At 41.6% G+C, this 22,505-nt stretch overlaps 1 protein-coding gene across 3 annotated transcripts in view; it reads right to left on the reverse strand.

Annotated features, from left to right (window-relative positions):
- The window catches only part of CACNA1G (calcium voltage-gated channel subunit alpha1 G), a 313,913-nt gene that overhangs the window by 246,484 nt on the left and 44,924 nt on the right, over window positions 1-22,505 (reverse strand). For all 3 annotated transcript variants that reach the window (XM_060251973.1, XM_060251974.1, XM_060251975.1), the window contains exons 7-8: window positions 20,872-21,667; window positions 10,609-10,970 (exon numbers count right to left, since the gene is read on the reverse strand). In XM_060251973.1, the coding sequence (XP_060107956.1) occupies window positions 10,609-10,970; window positions 20,872-21,667 (1,158 nt within the window). The remainder of the gene's footprint in view (window positions 1-10,608; window positions 10,971-20,871; window positions 21,668-22,505) is intronic.

Genomic DNA, 22,505 nt, shown 5'->3' on the forward strand with positions numbered 1-22,505 from the left:
TATTTTGGGGGAGAGGAACTAGATGCTATACTGAAAATTTGGTGCCTCTACCCCAAAAAACAGCCCCCCCAGAGCCCCAGATACCCGCAGATCAATTTGCCATGCCATGATTTTCTATGGGAATAAATCTCCATAGGGAATCATGAGTACCCAGCAGACATTTCCCTCCCCTCCCCCTGCTTTCTGACGACCCTGAAGCGGGGGGAGGGCCTCCAAACCGGGGGATCCCGTGCCCCCACCTGGGGATTGGCAACCCTATGCTAGTCAATATTGTCAACATTTCTGATGCTGCCCTATTTATTTATGTATGTATTTATTTGTTGGTTTATTTAAATTTCTAGCCCATCTTTCCCTGTATAGCAAGGCTCAGGGCGGGTTACAACCATTTATCTTAGTATAATTGACCAAGCCAAGTCTCAATATGCACAGAAATGCCCATGTTGTGCATTTACATTAAATAAGGAATAAAGCCCAATAGAGAAACAAACAAAGTCAAGTGCTCTTAAAAACATTTGTTTCTTTTTGAACAATCTGCCAATGGGATACATATGGTGAAGTTGATTTGTTTGCTGTTAAGTTTAGGAGAAAAAAGGTCACATTCCCCATTTATAATCTCAGCAGAAAGACCAGGGCCATCAATTCTCAGCTCCAATTCCCTATCTCATAACTGTCAGATTATGAAACTGCAAACTGTAAGCCTTGGGAGTTTATAGAAAAACATCTCCTTATTCTCCATGGCTACTTTAATCAGATAAATTAATAAAAACAGGATTCAACATTCACTGTTCACTACAAGAGCTAGTAAAAACTGGGACATCTGATTCTCTGGTGGGTATTTTTGAGAATATATTACACTTGAAACTCACAGACTATGAACTCACCAATCACCTGCTAGCCTAAATCCGAGATTCTTCCACCTGTGACTTATCTTCATGTGAACTTTTAAGCACCTCTGGATCCACCAATTAATCATTTTATGTACATATTAGAGGTACTGGTGCTAAAAATTATCCATTCACCTATTTCTTGCCATACATCCTTGTGGATGCAGCTAGAGAGACTTGATATGTCAGAGCTAACTACATATGCTTTTCCCGGGTCCATCCTAAGGTCCAGCTGACTGATGTGGCCTACCAATTCCATGCTTCCCAAGCATGCATAGGGCCAATTTGCCTTGGAACTGTGGCAAGTGGAGAAAAGGGAGTTAAACTCTCCTCACCCTGAGATGTTTTCAAGAAGTCCACTGTTTGCTCCACTGGGAAGTCCACTGTTTGCTCCACTGGGAAGCATAAGAACATAGGAGAAGCCATGTTGGATCAGGCCAGTGGTCCATTTGGTTCAACACTCTGTGTCACACAGTGGTCATAAAAACCAGGTGCCATCAGGAGGTCCATCAGTGGGGTCAGGACACTAGAAGCCCTCCCACTTTTGCTCCTCCCAAGCACCAAGAATACAGAGCATCACTTACTCCAGACAGTGAGTTCCAACAATACGCTGTGGCTAATGTGAGAGCCAGTTTGGTGTAGTGGTTAAGTGCGTGGATTCTTACCTGGGAGAACCAGGTTTGATTCCCCACTCCTCCACTGGCAGCTGCTGGAATGGCCTTGGGTCATCCATAGCTCTCGTAGGAGTTGTCCTTGAAAGGGCAGCTGCTGTAAGAGCTCTCTCAGCCCCACCTACCTCACAGCGTGTCTGTTGTGGGGGGTGGAAGTGTAAAGGAGATTGTGATCTCTCTGAGACTCTGAGATTCAGAGTATAGGGTGGGATATCCAATATCATCATTATCATCATCATCTTCATCACTGGTGGACCTCTGCTCCATATGTTTATCCAATCCCCTCTTGAAGCTGGCTATGCTTGTAGCCACTGCTACCTCCTGTGGCGTGAATTCCATCTGTTAGTCACTCAATGGGTGAAAAAGTACTTCCTTTTATCCATTCTAACCTGACTGCTCAGCAATTTCATTGAGTGCCCACGAGTTCTTGTACTGTGAGAAAGGGAGAAAAGTACTTCTTTCTCTGCCTTCTCTATCCCATGCATAAGGTAGAGAAAGAAGCACAATACAAGAAATTTAATCTGTGCGGATGGGCTAAATGTTAATTTTCCCCAATAGGGTGACCAGTGGCTTACTGGGCTCCCAATAGATATTTTAGGTTGGAAAAATGTTGAGGGAGACAAGGCTTAAGCCTCCTTTATTATATGTTATGATTCCAATGCAAATTGGTAAATCCCAGACCATGTTCATCCACTGGACACAAGGGATGGATCCAGGAAAAGTGTCTTGTATGACTAGTCCTAGTAATGCCATCTTAAGTGGAGTTACACCTTTCTAAGACTTCAACAGACTTAGAAGGGTGTAACTTTGCTTAGCGTGGCACTGTCTGTCACCTTAGGGAAGCACATCAGGCATTATAATTCCTTCCATTGCATGCCCTGAGTAAATTTTCCAATGCGGGAGGGGGGAAAAGGAGAAGGAAAGACAGAGGAGTTGCCAAGATGGCCTCCTCAATGCAGCAATAATGGGTCTATACAGAAATGACATTTCAATCTGTGCTTTCAGCTATCGAATGCAGAATGTGAACTTTGCATCAAGTTCTCTCATTTTTTCCCCCAGGCTCCAAATAAATGATCTGCATGGTATTATTGTTAAAAGAATGATGAATTTAAAAAGCAATCAGTCAATCCTTCTTTTAGCTATGGAGACATATAAGGTCAACCAATGAATGTCAAACAACATGTGATGGATCCTACTGTTGAGACCTAAGAGTGATTCTCCTTTTAAAGCACAACAACAAAGGCTGATCAGCCACAGTGCATTAAGATTTCAGAAAACACACTGGCACAGAGAGACACATTTAGCACACCCAGTGGGTCTCAGTGCCCAAAATGTACAGCCACTGATGCAGTAATACAGCAGGATGATACTTGAACCTGTGATTATACTTAGAGAGCTGAGTTTACAACTACTGCTCTGACAGTGGGAAACATGAAAATGAGAAGAAATGCAACTAGACTTACTGCTGCCGAAAGCGAGGCCAGAGAAAGAAGGAAAATGAGCATACTTCATCTGCGAGGGAATGAGTTAAACATCTCCTCTGACCAATCCATCATATAAATAAACAGCCTCCAGAGGCTACTTAGCATTAAAGAGAAATGGGGCTAAATTACACTCCTGGGAGGGGAAACATATTGCTACAATGGTGGACGCTTAGAAATGGAGCTCCCAACCCTCCACGACAGATGTCTCTTGAGAAGAACCACAGCTGTTTAATGAAGAGAGGAATGAGGAAAGCTGGTGGAAGTAAGATCAAAAACCCCGTGGCAGCAGCGTCCCCATTGGTAAAAACTTTATTTCCTCCTGGAGAAGACAAAAATGCAGCAGCCCTAGAATCTGGAAAGGAAACTAAAACGGTGGCTGGGCAAACAACATCAGAGAACAACACACCCCTTAAACAAAAAGACTCTCTAGAATCCATAGAAAAGTTAGAGCGTAGAATTGCAGAAGATTTAATGAAATTGATTGGTCCTATAGCTAAGCAGTTTAAAGCATTTTTTTTTAAACCACTGAATGCAGTATCCCAAAGTGCAGATGCAGCAACAGAGGAAAACACTTCAGGAGGAAATAAAACAATTACAAAGTAATGAAATGTGGATGAAAGAAAAACTGGCAGACTTGGAGAACAGATCCAGACGAAATAATTTAAGATTTCAAGGATCTGAAGAATCTGCGGAAGGCCCCACCAATGTAGCTATCTTTAAGGCAACGTGGGTAGCTGGAGCATTGGCATTAAAAGAGGGACTGGCACCCATAATTTAAAGAGCTCACAGAATAAGTCCTAATAAACCTAAAATATGTTATAAATTCCCAAAATATGTTATTGTACGATTCCTTAACTTCCGTACCAAAGAAAACATTTTCAGAGAGACTAGAATAAAAGGCTGCTTATATATAAAGATATTTAAAAATCAAGTTTATCAAGATCTGTCTACTGAAACCCTGTAAAAACAAAAAGACTTAACGTCAGTAAGTGAGAAATTAACAGCAGCTAAAATTCAATATAGGTGGGGCTTCCCTTTTAAATTTCTGGTTAACCGCAAAGGCATACTCTTGCAAGCAGCAGACCTGGGAAGTGGAAAGAAGTTGCTGAAAGCTTTGAATCTGAAAAGCCCACAAGATTCTATAGAGACAAATCATCTAAGTCATGGATGCCACATATACGGAGCAAGATTCCAGTTAAAAACTTATCTTGATAAACTCTTATACTTCCAATATAAATGCTGTGCTGGAAGATAGCACAAAATTTATTGGAAAATACAGCGGGGGTATTATCCTCATTTAATAAATCAAACAGTTAGATGGGGGGTTTGGAAGTTCTGTACACTTTTACTCCCCAGAGGGTAGGGATATCCAGAAAGCAGGTAGTGATAGCTCCTCACTTACCCGGAAAAGTGGCTCTTGGACTAAGGGAGAATGCCTTTCACATGAGGTTTAGACTGTTATCTAATTTTTTTTTTTTTTGGAGTAAAGGAAAAAGGAGTGGTGGGGGTGGTATAGAAGTTGTAAAATGTGAATTCACAATTAGAGATAAAATGGTCATGTTATTAGCTTTTATTTTTCTTTTAAAGTTCATGAACGGATGTTAAAATATATATGTTATGTGAGACATGAGATACTAGCTTTTAAACTCTATGCTAAAGCTGTAATTAAACTTAAGAATATAATCGTTTTAAATGATGAATATTAGAGTTAAGATAATTTCTGATAACTGCAGAGGCTTGAATAACAATGTGAAAACAAAAAGGATTACAGCAACACTGGTGAAACAACACACAGGCTGGGTCCAGACCGGCAGTTTAAGCAGACACAGGGATGGCCCCTGTGACGCTTAAAAAATGCAGGCCACACATGCACATCTGGCCAGCAGCCAGTTTGGTGTAGTGGTTAAGTGTGCGGTCTCTTATCTGGGAGAACCGGGTTTGATTCCCCACTCCTCCACTTGCACCTGCTGGCATGGCCTTGGGTCAGCCATAGCTCTGGCAGAGGTTGTCCTTGAAAGGGCAGCTGCTGTTAGAGTCCTCTCAGCCCCACCCACCTCACAGGGTGTCTGTTGTGGGGGAGGGAGATAAAGGAGATTGTGAGCCGCTCTGAGATTCTTGAGTAGAGGGCAGAATATAAATCCAATGTCTTCTTCTTCTCCTTCTTCTCCTGTACTTACCTCATCCATTGCTGTCTGTAGAGCAACTTAAAAAGCTACCATATACTAAGTGATAGCAAACAGCAAGGCATTTCCAAGGTGCCTTTCCTGGCTGTCTGAATGGCTGGGAAGCACCTGGGGAGGTGGGGTAAGGCGCATGAACACCGTGAATGCTCCTCTGGGGTGTCTGCAGCCTGTCCCTGTGGCTGATTCAAACCTCAATAGATCTTTTTTTAAAACAGGCATCAAAAACATAAAAGTGGGAAACAATCAAATCTTGGCATAATCCTCGATAAATTTAACCTATACTGGCACAAGAACCCTAAAACCCTCAGACTGATGTCTTGGAAAGTTTGTTAAAAAAAAAATAATAATAAAAAAACAAACATGTGATACTAGCTTTTAAACTCTACAATAAAGCTATAGTTAAATTTAAGAATATAATCATTTTTTAAAAAGAAGATACTGGCTCCAGGAATTTCCCCTATGTCTTCTTAGGTAGGGTTGCCTGTGCTCAGATCCAACGGGGGATCCCCTAGTTTTGGGACCTTCTCTTCACTGTGGACCTCTTGGCCAGCAGGGGAAACCCTGCCCCTACACAGGAATGTCACCGCATGATGCCCCCGACATGACGATGTTCCCCCAAAAGTAATGTCATTTGTTGGGGATGTTGTGCAGGGACACTCTGTTTTTTTAGGGAAATTCTCTGATTCGAGGGCTAATTTTCTGTGAAGTTTTGCCCCCAAACCAGAGTGTCACCGATGTGATGACATCACTTCCGGGTGACATCAGAACTTTGCACAACATCCCTGGAACACCCTCAAAATTCCCCTGGCAACTCTGTTCTTAGGTCAGAGTTGGTTTGCCCCAGGTAAACAAAAAGTCTCATTTGCAACATGGAGATCTTTTAAACTGACAAGTCTAACTCATGTTACAAAAAAAACAACAACATCTAGTTGCATAGACTAAATTAGAAATAGACTCTGACACTAAAATTCCCTGGTTCCCATATCTACAGATGGAAAACCTGATAGAAAACCCAGAGATTAGAAAAAGGTCTCAATATTACTGAATTTGAAGAAATAATAAAGGAAGATAAAGGAAAAGTAAAGGTATAATTTCAAGAATATACAAAATACTAATCAATATAGAGGAAAATAAACCTACACCCTATCAAAAGAAATGGCAGGTAGACTGTAAAATCTATTTTTCAGAACCCCAGTGGGAAAAAATGTGGAAAATTAGACCCCTTTTAACATAATCAATCAATATCAAAATGCAGTCTTTTAAATTACTAACAAGAAGGTATATGATACCCATAAGACTATACCATATAAATCCCAAGAACTATCCAACATGCTGAAAACAATGGGGTTCTTATATATATTGTAGGTGGACATGCACCATCATAAAGGGCTTCTGGGGAAAAATGTTAATTCAGATTAATTACATTACTGGATATAGCCTACCTATGCACCCTGAAGTAATGCTTTTAAAATTTCTGGGAAGATCAGGAGGTCCCAATAATAAGAAAGGATTTGATTACATTTCTACTTGCCACAGTCAAAGCCTTAATCACAACTGAAAACAAAAGTAATACAACACTCTTGCAGTGCTACGGAAAAGAATCTGGGATTGCTTATTATGTAAAACATTTCAGATGAGTTGTTAGCTATCAGTCTACATTTCTCATGCAGTGGCTACCTTTTCAAGACTATGCGGCTAATAGAAACAATTCAAATATGTCATTACAAACCCACTATAGTTTTACAGCACTATTATAAGATATATACATTGTCAAGACTCCAGTAACTCAAGCAACGCAACAGTCCACTTAATTAGTTACTGATGATACTGGTAGCAAAGTGGGTTTTGCTAAGACTGGCGGGCCAGGCAGTTGACCCCCTTATATATACTTAGGCTAATGGTTACATTTTTCAAGCAAAAGCGGGAAGCAAAGCATGGGCAAATTTGACCCCTCACCGACTGTCCAGTTTCTTCTCTAAACAGGTTCTCCACTATCAATAGTCTGGTCTTGAAGTTTCCCAAGCAACTTCTCAGGCCAGCGGAAAGGAATCTTGGTGCTTGTTACACCGATAAGAAAGTAAGAGCGGCGGCACAAAAGCACAGCATAGAGGGTCTTTTTAATGTTTGGTTCTCTTTCTCTTTCTTTTTTTCCTGGTGAATAGGTAAATATTGACAGTCTTCCTAGTTAGAGAGATCAATCTGGTAGATTTGTTTTAACATGTTTGTAGGAGAAATGGTTTAGTTCAAGACTGATAAAGTATTTGATTATACTTGAGATATGTTATGCAATTTCTTATGAATAAAGAAAAAAAATATTCATGTGCTTTTTTGGTTAGGCTTTTGGTTAAATTAATAATCTAATTTGTGCTAGTCATAGCTGCAAGGTAATTTAGTAAAATTGAAGGATGAGACAGTTTGATTTGTGTTTAAGAAGAATTGTTTAGTTGCACAATGCTTTACTAGTTTACTAAAAGAATTATTCTTTTTGTTTCTTTGTCCGGGTAAAAGAAGAAAGGAACGTAACATTTAATGGAGATTTTTATACTTGTAGGTAGAAACATTAGAGTATTATATTGAGAGGTGGAGTTACAATTGATATATGTGTACTGGTTTCTGTTTTTTTCCCATTCTGTATGTTCCCTTTTCTTGCTTTTCCCCTTCTTTTATGTATAATCTGCAATGCTGCTGTCCTGTAGTAGTTTAAATCAATAAAACTTTTTAAAAACTTAAAAGCACAGCATAGCAAGCAAATTGATACTGAAGCATAATTCATGGCAAGGCACTCGACATATATTAGTATATATATTGAAATCTCATGTATATTAATGAAACCTTTTGTTTTACTAAACATATCCACACAATTGCTGTGACATTATGCGTATGTTATTCTGCACCTATTTTGAAAATACTTTAAATACATTTTTATTTTTTAAATTACATTACATTAATTTATTTTTTATAAATAAATTACATTAATTTATTTTTTTAAATTACATTTCTCTGTTAAGGTTGCCAAGTCCAGTTCAAGAAATATCTGGGGACTTTGGAGGTGGAACCAGGAGACTTTGGGGGTGGAGCCAGGGGCAAGGTTGTGACAAGCATAATTGAAGTCCAAAGGGAGTTCTGGCCATCACATTAAAGGGGCAGGACACCTTTTAAATGCCTCCCCCTTTTTTTGGAAATAATGAAGGATAGGGGCACCTTCTTTTGGGGCTCATAGAATTGGTCCAATCTTTTTGAAACTTGGAGGGTATTTTGGGGAGAGGCACTGGATGCTCTGCTGAAAATGTGGTTCCTCTACCTAAAAAAACAGCCGCCCCAGAGCCCCAGATATCTGTGGATCAATTCTCCATTATGCCCTATGGGAATCGGTCTCCATAGGGAATAATAGAGTGCCTAGCAGACATTTCCCTCCCCCCACCCCGGCTTTCTGATGATCCTGAAGCGGGGAAAGGCCTCCAAGCTGAGAGATCCCTTGCCCCCACCTGGGGATAGTCAACCTTATCTTCTGTGTGTAACATGGCATTTCCTCTCAAGGCCTGCTTCAAACATTTCATTTTTAAAGGGTAATTTAAGATGTTTTACATGTACACTGGAAAAAGTAAAGCATGAATGTGTCACATTTGTTTTTACGAAGATGGGGATGGGCCATGACTCAATCCCTGATATCTCATTTTAAAAGGACTTGGTGGTTGGCTACACGAAGGACCTCTATCTAAGACCCTGGATAATGCTAACTTTGATTGATGAATGGTCTGACTCTTTTAAAGGCAGCACCATGTTCTTATCATACAAGTACACTTGTCAGGGAGTCAGGATTATCTACAGCTTGGAGAGTATACCTGGTTTGCCACCACATAATGTATGAGAAATGACTCACAGATAAATCACATTATCAACTTCAAAAATCCTGATTTCTAGAGTTAATGCGTTCAGTCTAGCATCAGCTGTAAGTAACTACTAGACTGCATGCCAAAGGCTATATCCAGGTGAAGCCTGAAGGAGCATCATGATGAGAGAATGCATATCTAGATTTCCAGCCATATCCCTATCAGCTGTTCATTTAGGGAGATGGTGGAATAAGAACTGCTAAGTCATGAGAGTAATAATGAAGGAACAACTGAGGGAACGGTGGGGTGCTCTATCTGGCAAGACTTTATTCATTTTTTTCTCACAAATAGTTTCCAGAGGGGGAATCTCTCAAAAGATCAATTTAAGTTTCATAGAATCAGAGTTGGAAGGGATCTCCAGAGTCATCTAGTCCAACCCCCTACACAATGCAGGAAACTCACAAATACCGCTCCTCCTTAAATTCACAGGATCTGCACTGCTGTCAATATGTGGCAGCTTCAAAAATGAAATGTAATTTTTGTTAATTTAGGTTTCTGTGTAAGAAATGGGTGACTAAGTGAATTTGACATTTGCAAAACATGTCAGCATTGTGAACCCTTTGAATAGGAGCATTGCCACTATTACTGCAAAAATTACAGTATGTCTTATGTCTTGATAGTGACCATTAACTATGACTATATTAGTCTTGGCAATGATTGAATGCAATGAGTGGCAGTTGTTTTGATATTGGTCATGTTGAGTGTCTGCTATGGCAGATACACTCGTAATTAGAGAGTCCACTACCACTGCCACCTATATGATTGATTTGAGCAAAATTATTGCTAAGTATGGGAAGACACCCTCCTCCAAATTGTACAGGACAGGCTGTGTTTTTTGAAACTATTACTGCACTTATTTCATAGCACAATTTGTGCATTTTATGACACACTGTTTGCAAGTTAGCTATTGCAAGTTGACATTTAAAAGATTTATTAATGCCAGCAAATAGTCTTTGTTGGATTTATGAAAATAGAATGAGCCCAGCAGTTTATAAATGTGGCTTCACTCGTTCGAATGCTGTCAGCCTCACTTACAGAGACTTGTGCTTGCACTGCCATTATGGCTGCAATTACATTGCAATGGACACTCCCGCCACCAAAGTAAAACCCACCAAGTCAACACGATGCAAACTTTATCAGAAAAATAAGATCATCTTGGGTACTTTCTTGTCTAATGCAGTTGCAAATGAGGCTAGATGAATGCCGTTTACCAGGACAGATTTCCACACTAACCAACACACAAAGCAGCACTCCCCAAGATTTGCCCGCTTTGTTGCTCTTGTAGTTCTTTACAGCTTCATTTAACAACAGACAGGACAAACACAGCTAGGTAGAAAGTACAAGGTCAAAACTAATCAATATTGCATTGTATGAAATTCCACTCCAGGGGCTAAGAGCAGATCTAAGAGGGAGCTAATGAAGCCAGAATCCAGGGCTCCTGCACAGCAAGGTGAATCTAACTATAACCACTCAAGTACAGATAATACACTACTTACCTGCTCATGATACTCAATCCCCATGCTGAGGGTATTGATCAGGATAGCAATCATGATTCCACGGCCAAAGTACTTGCTATCTACAATCTTCCGAAATGTCTCACAAACCACATTCCAAAAGGCTAGACATTTTAAAGTTTTTCTTCCTGGGGCTTTCCATCGTTGAGGGTCCCTCTGATCATTATAGTGAGCATCCTGGGTGAATTCATAAACCCCATCACTGTCAGACTCTCCCATCTCATTGTCTGTCAGCTCTGGTTCATTAGCCAAGGTCTTCACACAGTATGGACAACTATCAGGGTTGCAAGTACTGTCGGGTTTCCCACACTGGCTGGAAATCTTGCAGGAACTTTGACAAGGCCCTAAAATGAGGACAAACAGCTTCTCATTAACTTAGCAAACACCATGCAATTCTCTTTCTGGAGAAGCCTAGTAACCAGACTATGACAATATCCAGTTACAGTTTTTACCAGAAAAAAAGCTTACCGTATGCTTACAAATATTGGGGAGTATGCCTTTCTTACAGAAAGGTTAGTTCAAACTAATCAGAAAACTGAATTTGTTCATCTACCTTTATACTTTGCCCAAAGTTTCATTTGAACATAATCAAACACTTCTAAAGGGAAACACATTAGCATTACTGGTTAGATTAAAAAAAAAAACACCAGGTGAATCAAAGCTGAATGCAAAATATGTTTCTTACCCTCACATATTGCTACTAGAGAGGTCAGTACTAATTTAATGAGAAAAATATCATGTCCAAAAATGCAAACGGTAGGCAGTAAAGAAGTAGCGCATCAAATGAGCTCAAGGGGGCCTTCAGGAATAATAAACTGCTACCGTTTTCGCACACAGCTTACCACGCGGTCACGTTCCTGTTCTCTCTGCAGCGTCCGTCGGATTTCCCACTATCTGCGCCGGAGTTACAGAAAGTGCCGCAGCTTTTGCATAGCAAATGTAAACTCGGTTTTAGCGGGTTACGTTTGCTATGCAAAAGCCGCGGCACTTCCTGTAACTTCGGTGCAGATAGTGGGAAATCCGACGGCCGCTGCGGAGAGAACAGGAACTTGACCACGTGGTAAGCTGTGTGCGAAAACGGTCAACATCTCAGAGACAAACTATACTAACAATCCCAATCCCAAACTCCATTTTGGAATGACTTAGGTAAGAGATTATCCCTTACACCAGCATATGTCAATTATAGTCTAGCAAAAATACACTTGAGTGTCTCCAAGATTTGCAGGTTTCAAGTCATGCTGCCATAAAGCCAGTATTGTACCAGCATGACTAAAATGCTGATGTGTAACTAGGCAATGTCAAAGTGGGCAATGTTTACTCTGGGAAAAGCAGTTCTTAGCCAGCATTCTAAGCCTCGAAGCTCCAGTCACACCCTGACACCAGCTTAACAAGAATACTGGCATAACTTTAAATATCCATGCAGAACACTTGGAGGTTGAAAATATGAGTTACCTCCCTCTCAATCTCCCAGTCTGCCCCTAAGACACCCGTGAAGTTTAGGATATCAGCTGGGTTCGTAGGCTAACATAGTCTTCCTATGACTATTTAAACCCCAGTCAGGGCCTTTGTTATTCAGAAGATAAGTGGGTGACACGTGGCTATATCTCTCTGGGCTGCAAGGCCAGTGTTACCCAGCAGGCCAGGTAGGCTACCACCAAGGGTGCCACCTGGCCACAGGGCAATGGGTGCCCCCTCTCCTTCTAGTGCACCACCTCGGGCAGTTTCCCTTGCAGGCCCCCACACTTTGCTGTGGATCCTACACACCCTGACCGAAAGGAGCTGCCCACCTTCAGAACAAAGCCAGCTCTGCTGGCTGTCGGGCTTCTGCTGCCCCACCCCACCTAGGGAGCATTCAGATAGTACTTGCACCCATGGCTGTGGCCAGGTGGTCAAGTGGGGAGCCCTCGCCTTCCCAAAGAGCCCAGAAGCAGCTGGCCCTGATGTTGGAAGACAGACAGTCTTTGGCTGCCAAACAACCAGAGGAGACGAGGCGGGTTTGGTGCTAGGAAAGAAAAAGAAGTGAGCCAGAATTGGCATTTGCTGCCAAAACCTTTGGCTAGATCGGATACTCTCATAGCTGGGTGAAAGGGAGACCCAGGTTTTGCTGTGGATGGGCAGTAGTGGTGGGGGAAAGGGGCTGAGTGGTGGCAGTGGGGTGGGGCAGCGGCAGGTGTGCTCCCCCTTCCTAGTGTGCCACCTGAAAGACTCAGTGAGGGCAGAGATGGGCAGGGGAACCCTCAGCTCGGGCCACCACCGCCATGCTCACCCCCACCACTGCAGTGGTGGGTGTGCTCCCCCTCCCAGCACACAGTCAGCACTCCCCATCCCAGTCAGCAGTTTGGAGCAGCGGAAGCCACTGCTAGCAGGTAGAGCTGCTTTTTTTTTTTTTTTTGGTGCAGGGTCCTCCCTCTGGTCTGGTTATGCCTGTGGGGGTGGGGGAGGAAGGACTGTACCCAGCCTATCAGTGGTGGATTGTAGAATAGTCGCTGGGCTTCCTGCTACAATTGTTATGCTTTCAGCACCTTCACAAGCGCTTTTTAGTTAACCTATATCCGCTCACCTGAACAAACACAGGAAACCGATTAGCAGAGTTAGGTGGAGGGGTCTTAAGATGGGGCTGTTAGCAGCAGGGCTTTTTTTGTAGCAGGAACTCCTTTGCATATTAGGCCACACACCTCTGATGTAGCCAATCCTCCAAGAGCTTACAGGGCTCTTATGACAGGGCCTACTGGAAGCTCTTGGAGGATTGGCTGCATCAGGGGTGTGTGGCTTAATATGCAAAGGAGTTCCTGCTACAAAAAAAGTCCTGGTTAGCAGTATATCTAAGATGTCACCAAAACCAGAAGCCAGTCTCCCCCTCTTTTTTTACAACATCTAGTAAATCCTGACACTTTATTTAACACATTTGTACTGTGACATCATGATTTTTCATGTCCACACCAATCAGCAGAAAGTTCTGCGGAATGTTATGACACACATTAAGTTCTACTAGATACTGCAGTGTCAGGAACTAGACATGTTTTCAGCTGCATATTTACTACTTTAGCCCTGGGATTTCTCACAAGTGAGCAAATATGCATCCATCAGTAAACTAAGTAGCCTGTTATAATGAATACAAACTGGGTCTCATCTGAAAGCACCTCTGGGGGGAAATCAAGCATATTTTCCTTCTCCTTTAAAATTCTCCGTAGCGCAGAAGATGAAAGCAATTAACTTATATAAAAAGAGATCACGGGTCATCTAGCTATAGGGAAGTTTTAGCTACCTTAGTCTGATTCAATATAAGAAACAGAAAAAGTGGCTTGCGTCCCACCACAGTGCTTTCCACAGACTGTCTTCCCTCTGCAGACTCCTTCTATGCTATTTGTGAGGGTCTGCTAATCCCAGAAACGAACTTTCAGGGGTCTCAGTGGGCTGCAGTGGAAGAGGGAAATCAATGCCCCTTCCTAAGAAAAAAAAATTAAGGGCACGTATGTTTTCTTATTTTCATGTTTGGCTATAGACCAGTATACTTCGCATTGTACTCAAGTTGTAAATTTCAGGTAGTATGGTGACGTCTATGGGTGGATGCGGTCAGAGAGACTGGGTTAGACACTGGGCAGTCCATAGTATAACATAGAATGTTTTACAGGCATCACTTCAAATACTGCTGTGAGGAAAGCACAATGAATTTATGAAATCCAGCTCTACTAGAAAGCTGCAATGCCTCTTCAAAACATGAAAGTTTCAAAAAGCTCTCCATATTTATACCACATTTTCTTCACTGAAGAAAGTACAATGGTCAGGAGTGCACAACTGGACAAACATTTTTCCAGGAACCAAGGCCTATGAAGTTAGAACGTAATGTTTCTTCACACATCTCAACAGGCTTCCAGCACAACATGCTTCACAACATGCTAACTGGTGGCCCTTTTTGTCTTTTTTGTTTGTTGGTTTTCCTTCTCCGAAGCTGGGAAGAAACCTCTCATCCTTCAAAAGATATTCAGCAAATACATCAAGAAAGTGGAACCTATTATGTCTTGCCTCCTTATTCTCATATTTCAATAAAAGGAAAGAAACCTTAAGAGACCACTCAGAACTTCCCTCTCATCAGAATTTCTCCAGTTTAGCAGCAGACTCTTCTGAGGGGAAAAAAGTATACTCAACTGTTGCTTACCTCCACATTGTGACCTATCGCAAAGAATGCTGTGCTAAATTTTTTGGATGTCTGTTGCTTAACTTTGAGGCTAAATCAAGAAAAAAAAACCCAAGTGATTGTTGTCCTCTACCAAGAGTTCACAGCCACCTCATTATATGTTTGGTCATTAAGAAAACACAGAAAGCAATCAGCTCTTCAGGCACCTGGAGTATTAGGAGTTGTAATTAGAGGCAGTACCACAGCCAGCAAGCCACTCTTGTGCTCCTGCTGTTTGCTGATACTTCAACATTAACATCCTCCCCCTAAACATACCATTCTCAAATCATCCCTTGTAATGGCTGACTTCAGCTGACAGATGGCCCCCCATAGGCAATGCAGATGAGAACAATCTCCACATTGGCACTGGGTACTATGGAACACGGAGTTTTATCTCTGGAGACCAACTATACTCTCTTTCATTCTAAAGCCAGCAGGCAAAACTCAAATGACCCAGGATGACCTCCTCTATAAAACAGATCATAAAATTTTGCCCAGATGGCTCTGTATCACATCTAGAAAGTTTCTCTCACCTAGAACTCTTGCGCCTCCACAGGACAGTCTTCAAAAGTGTTTTACAAAGAAGAAATCCAGATTTCTCCTGTGTCAACCCAAATGTTGCATTCTCAGCTTGTTACAGGGACAAGTACCTGTAGATGTTTAGCTTAAATTCTTTTTATTGGTTTTAAACTTATGTATCCCTATATTATTGATGTATATTGCCCATTTTTAGATCTGAAACCTCTTATGAGTATTGCCATGTCATTGAATTATGCAGCCTGATCCTATGCATGCTTACTCAAAACTAAATCCTATTTTGTTGCGACTTACTGCATATGGTGTTCTCCAAAACAGATGTGCATGCACCAAAGAACTATGCTTGGTGCCAGTTTGGTGTAGTGGTTAAGTGTGCGGACTCTTATCTGGGAGAACCGGGTTTGATTCCCCACTCCTCCACTTGCATCTGCTGGCATGGCCTTGGGTCAGCCATAGCTCTGTCAGAGGTTGTCCTTGAAAGGGCAGCTGCTGTGAGAGCCCTCTCCAGCCCCACCCACCTCACAGGGTGTCTGTTGTGGGGGAGGAAGGTAAAGGAGATTGTGAGCCGCTCTGAGACTCTTCGGAGTGGAGGGCGGGATATAAATCCAATATCTTCATCTACCTCACACGGTGTCTGTTGTGGGGGAGGAAGGGAAAGGAGATTGTGAGCCGCTCTGAGACTCTTCGGAGTGGAGGGCGGGATAGAAATCCAATATCTTCATCTACCTCACAGGGTGTCTGTTGTGGGGGAGGAAGGGAAAGGAGATTGTGAGCCGCTCTGAGACTCTTCGGAGTGGAGGGTGGGATATAAATCCAATATCTTCATCTACCTCACAGGGTGTCTGTTGTGGGGGAGGAAGGGAAAGGAGACTGTGAGCCGTTCTGAGACTCTTCGGAGTGGAGGGCGGGATATAAATCCAATTTCTTCTTCTTCTTCTTCTTCTTCTTCTTATCCTGAGTTTCCCATTGCTGAAGCTCAGGAAGAGTAGCCAGTCATCATGAAAACAACTGTATGTATATGATTCAGCTACATACATGATTTAAACTCCTCTTCAGTCCTTTCTTTCTCTCCTTTTTTATAGATGTCAGACAAATAATGACGGCAACACCATTTTTCAGGCCAATGGAGGAGTGCTGCAGTTGAGGCCAGAAGGCCAAAGAATATAACACATAGATACATTGAAAGAAGACAGTCCCAGATATAAAAATAGTCTTGATTCATTTATAAATGATGTATTGGCTAATACGGTGGACTCAGCTAGCACTTCTCCAGCAGCAAGATCGATGGGATTGCTCAAGGCTGTCATACTAATTTACAAACAGATTTTCTTGTGACTAATTGAAGTCCAGAAATGTTATTAATGTCTGAAACTGTCCATTTTTTTTTGAGGTCTTGAGATCTATGGCTAATAGTATCAACAAACTACACTCAACCTCTACAAGGGAAGTAGTAAATCAACATGCCCCTCTGAATTTAAAAATAGAAAACAAATCATGGGATACCGACAACCAAAACATAGACATGGAATTATCTTTATGTGACAATAAAGTGACAATACATGCGTTCCTCTTACGTGGGAAGTGTCCCTCTTGGAAGACCATCTGGAGTGGTTTTTTTAATTACATATCCCAAAAATTTGGATAGATTTGACTTCTATTGACCCTCTCCCTTACTCCTTCATTCAACAAAGTGTAGTTTAATTTTTAAAATTTTTGAAATTCCTAGGATAATTTTTTTAAAACATAAGATGCTACTAAAATACAGAATTCATACTTATCAAGTCTTTAAAAATAAGTTAGATCATTCACTTGGTGTGATGGATCCCTTTGATGGGGAGATATCAGGTTTCTATTAACAAGAAACCAGAAGAAACATGCATCCAGCCAAACATAAACTTAATTGATATACAAACTAATTTCTCTGATCCCCTAACAGACTTTAATAAATGAGCAACGCATTCTGGCTAAAAGACTCAATGCTTTAAAAGACAAATTACTTTTTGCTACCAAAACAGGGAAAGAGTTAAAGGAAGTTATACCTATTAACTCTAACTCAATTCAGGCAGCATCAAGAAAACACCAAGCTATTGATGAATGTGCTAGACATAATGCATAGTCAAATACAGGAGTACTTTCAAGCAGCAAAAACTGTTGAACACAACAGTCTTTATGGTAGAACCTTCCTTAAGTATCCTGTGATAATCTCTAATGATAATCTCTAATGGTAGAACCTTCCTTAAATATCCTGTGATAATCTCTAGGTGATAATCTCTAATGTGTTCATTCCAATCTATAATTTTTTTTTAAGAAAACTAATTCATTAATGCCATGTAAGGCTATGAAGTCTATAGTTGCCTGGAATATAGCAGGACAAAAGAAATCTACTAGACCTTGCTACCCTTAAATATAAGAAACATGGTCTTAAAATGCAATTCATCTTGATAGTTATAATTCTTATTATTTACCACCAATCAAAACTGGAGCATGTCCCTCTACTACCCCGAACAAAAGTTCCAGCCTGCTCCCCGTTATGAGAAGCAGCTCAGCTCAGCATTTTCCTTTCCCCGGAGCATGTCCAAAAGGGGGTCTAGCTTGTTCTATTTCCGATATTTTTTTCAGATCAACAAGCTTTACAGTGTATATTTTAGAATTTAGCAGTGGCAATTAAAGGGAAATTTGGGACATTTTGGTTAACATACACATACCTCACCATAACAAAAACCAGGACTCTGACTCACGATGGACCATTCTGGAAAATTATATTCTGAATTTATAGTGGCTACCGTGATGCTATACCAATTATTGCAGGATATTTAAATGCTAGAATAGGAGCAGATGATAATACTTTATCAAAATCCCAATTTTGGAATAATATATCATCTGACTTTATACCTGAAATGGGAGTACGTAGATCTAAGATAAAGGTATACATTATTTTGGGCACCAGATTAACACACATTATCATGAATTTAAAACTATTCTTATTAAATGGGATCGCCTGTTTGGACCCTGATGGAGATTTTACTTTCCTTTCTGAAAAGGCACCAGTGCCATGGATTACTTATAATTTCCTCATATAATGCAAAGCCTTTAGAAAAATTATGGATTGATGATATTTTAACCAGTGACCATTTCCTGCTGGAATTATACCTTGAATCAAAAGGCCTCCTATGTGTCAGTAAGAAAAAAAAATAATAGGAGAAAATGGGATAAAAATTTAGCTGCAGAAGCTAGGGAAATAATGAGGCAGGAAGAAGTGAATTGGATTGTGTCAGCAACTTCCAAAACTCCTGGTACTGTAAACCTCTTTTCTAAGATGGAGGCTTTAATTAATTGCTTTACTCCAATTTTGACTAAAACAATTTTGAAGAGGAACAGGTACAATAGGACAGGTTTGATAGGGATTATAGACTAAAAAAAAGAACTCTTAAGAACCATATGCTACATTTAAGAAGCATCCTATTCCTTACAAACAATAAAGATTCCTTCAGCGCAGGTAATACTATGCCTAATCATAACTTAAAAGAAATCTTTGATAAAAAGAAAGAATTATGTAAGAAAAAAATGGTCAAAGATAATATCCTTTGCTAAAATAAGGAATCTTACAGACTTCTGACATGAACATAAGACCTCTAGCTCTCAAGAGGATCCTGTACCTCCAAATTCCCCCTTTAAGTGGGAACAGCGTTATGAAAAACAATCAGGAGTGGCCCTAGAGCACCGCACACCCTAGAGCCCCACTGCCCCCACTCCACCACGCCCTCACCGCCACCCCCGCGGACAAAGGCAGAGGGCAAGGATGGCATTAGCTGTGGTGCTGTTGCTCCAGATTCTGAAAGCGGAAGCAGAGCGATGCGGCAACGTACACGCCTCCCTGCCATCTGCCTTTGTCCATGTAGGGCTGACGGAAGGCAGCAGAAGGCAGTGGGGCCACCGTGGAAGAGGCTGGGCAGTGCATGACCTCTTTCAGGCTCCCACAGCCATCTCCTCCCAGGTGATATGAATTGCCCTGAAGACAGGGGCAGGTGGGAGGGCCCAATTCAGCGCACTCCACCAGCCTGTGCCCTAGGCAGCTGCCTAGGCTTGCCTAGTGGACAGGCCAGCCCTGATTTCATCTAGGGATAAACTCAATCTACTCCTACTTAATCTAAAAATTTCAACATTTCCAAACTGGCCAGATGTCTCAAAAAGGGAAGCAGTTAGTCTAATAAAATCTTTAAAAGCTGGGAAGTCTCCAGATTGCGATTATATTCCACCTGAATTACTTAAACTTGACCCAAATTGGTGGGATTCCTTTTTGGTACCATTATTTACTAAGGTAAATCAGACTGGAGAAGGACCTGATAACTGGAAATTAACGATTATAGTTCTATTTTTCAAAAAAAGTACAAAAGACGATCCAGCTGGTTACTGTCCTATAAACTCACTCTCTGTTATAGGCAAATTTTATGCTAGTCACTAAGCCAGCAGGCTGAAAGTTTGGATGGAAGATTCAAACATCTTAAACAATTCCCAATATGAATGTAGGGAAAAAACCTTCCTGCTTGCATCATTGCTTCACGTTATCTTTCCTAGTAACTAAATAAACAAAAGGTACAGGTGGTGTATTTTATTGTTAATTTATCGATCTCCATGGTGCATTCGATTCTATATCTCTTGTTATATTTTGGAAAGAAGACACTGAGGTAACGTGTAAACCTGTAACCCAGTCCAAAGACAACATATGAAAACAGCTCCTGAAATCTTCCAAACATAAGAAGGCCTGCAGAAGATGGTATCATGTGGCTGGAATCACTGGCTGCCCAGTAAGGGCAAGTGAGGGTCTTTCATGACGGAAGGCAGCAGAAGGCAGTGGGGCCACTGCGGAAAAGGCTGGGCAGTGCATGGCCTCTTTCAGGCTCCCACAGCCATCTCCTCTCAGGCGATATGAATTGCCTTGAAGACAGGAGCAAAAGGCCTGATTCAAAGTCCGTTTTGTTTTTACCAGCAGAGACAGGCAATTGCCTTTATCCCATGCTCATGGGCCTTCAGGGAGCATTTGATAAGCTGCTGCAGCGCATTGAACACTAGACCACATGGGCCCTCGATGTAATCGAGAAGCACTTTTCTTATATTCATCAACATGAGTGCGCTTAATTTTGTTTCCCATTGTCCTATTATATCTTTTTTTTAAAATTACAGTCTCCATTTTCCAACTTTCTGTAATCTAAGATTCAGGAGCTTTCGCTGAAGGCCTGCAGCCCCCTCCCCTCTTTAAAATTAGTTACTGTCTGCATATTTTGTAAAACGTTTTGCAATAATTTTGTAAAAATAAATAAAATTAACAAGTTTCCCCCTAAAAACTCACTGATGCAAAAAGAGGAATTCGTCATCTCTGTCTTAGTTCTGAACTGAGATCTGGCTGGACGCTCAGGTAAAGCTTTACCTTGAACTGCATCATCGTATGACTGCAGACTGGAAAGATATGTCAATTAGCAACACTGTCTTCTGTCCAAAAAGGCACCTGATGGCTGATGCTCTGTCTTAATACTTACCAGTGCTCTGTGTCTCCAGTAGTTTCTGCATGGTGCTATATGGACCTGGCGGGATGTTAAGGTTCATCAAGGTGTTAGCCCCAGGAATGATTGCAGGCTCACCTGCACCTTTATCTTTTAGCAGCTCATGGGAGCTACTTGGATGCACAGTTGGGTAGACCTTGCTGCCAACCAGAGTCCTGGGAAACACCTCTGGGCCAGTTAAACTGAGACCAGGTTGAGGGAGAGATGATTTGTAACGGATTGGCTCAAAATGACAGTCTGCATGATAGATGCTGTGAACGGATTCAGTGTTGCTGGAAGCAGCATGAGGATTGGCTGTGGGAGGGACCATTAGCCTATTGGCTCCATTGTGAAGAGAGCTGGTTTCAACATCACTGATTTCAGGACTGGCACGCGGTGCCTGTAGGCTTCCATTGCCCAGGTGATAGTGGTGATGGTGATGGTGGTGGTGGTGAATGAGATGATGCACTGATGACCTTTTCTGTGGCCGACGCTTGCACGGCTGCCTCTCTGCACTGGTTTTGCTGCCAGGGCTGGAAAGAAACCCCATTTTCACCCCTGTGGTTCGATAGGCTTCCACCAGCTGCTTGCTGGCCTTCCGAAGGATGTAGACAAGATATTTCAGAAGTTCATCGTAGCAGCTCCCCGGCTCTGAAAAGCTGGCCAGAGTGCTTGCGTTGGAGAGGTAGCGGATTCGCTGCTCCTTCATCAGCTGGCTCTCTCGTTGCTTGGTCTCTGAAAACTGGGTTGCTATGACCACTAAGCAGAGATTGATCATGAAGAAAGAGCCGACCTAAAAGGGAAAGAGGTTATGTGATTTACTCAAGGACGCAATCTGCAGAGTAAGTATCTGAGAGGGTAAGGTTATTGTAAGCAATTTCATTTAAGAATTAACTCTGGCACACAGTGGGAAATAGGACATGATTTGTAAGAAAATTATAAATCAAAACAAGAAAAGAAAAAAAGAAAACTTAAAGCCCCATTCACTCACTACGGTAACTTTTCAGAAATGCTTAAAGAGTTCAAAGGCTAATACGACTGTTTTAGGAAGCACCTCTACCGTTTGTGTCCCATACTGAGAGCTTGTTAAGCATACAAAGGATAATAAAGCTTATCATATATATAGCACATACTATTGAAACGGTCCTTACAACAGCAGTAGAAAACAGGTCCCTATGATTACCTCAGTGTTGTGCCTGAGATGGCTGAATTGATGCCTAAGGGTGCCTAGTGAGTTCTTCAAGGTGAGGTTATAACTTCCTAGATCACACAGTCTCATTCTTAGCTATCCCTGCTTGCTAGAAAGCATTCTAAAAGGACATAAGAAGAGCTGTTTGAGCTCAGACCAAGGGCCCACCCAGTCCACCATTTTATTTCTAGAAGCATCTACTAGGGTTGCCAAGTCCAATTCAAGAAATATCTGGGGACTTTGGGGCTGGAGCCAGGAGACTTTGGGGGTGGAGCCAGGAGACATTAGGGGTGGAGCCAAGATCAAGGCTGTGACAAGCATAACTGAACTCCAAAGGGAGTTCTGGCCATCACATTTAAAGGGACAGCAAACCTTTTCAATTCCTTCCTTCCATAGGAAATCATGAAGGATAGGGGCACCTTCTTCTGGGGTTCATAGAATT

The sequence above is a fragment of the Heteronotia binoei genome, chromosome 13, assembly GCF_032191835.1.
Source record: "Heteronotia binoei isolate CCM8104 ecotype False Entrance Well chromosome 13, APGP_CSIRO_Hbin_v1, whole genome shotgun sequence".
NCBI lineage: Eukaryota > Metazoa > Chordata > Lepidosauria > Squamata > Gekkonidae > Heteronotia > Heteronotia binoei.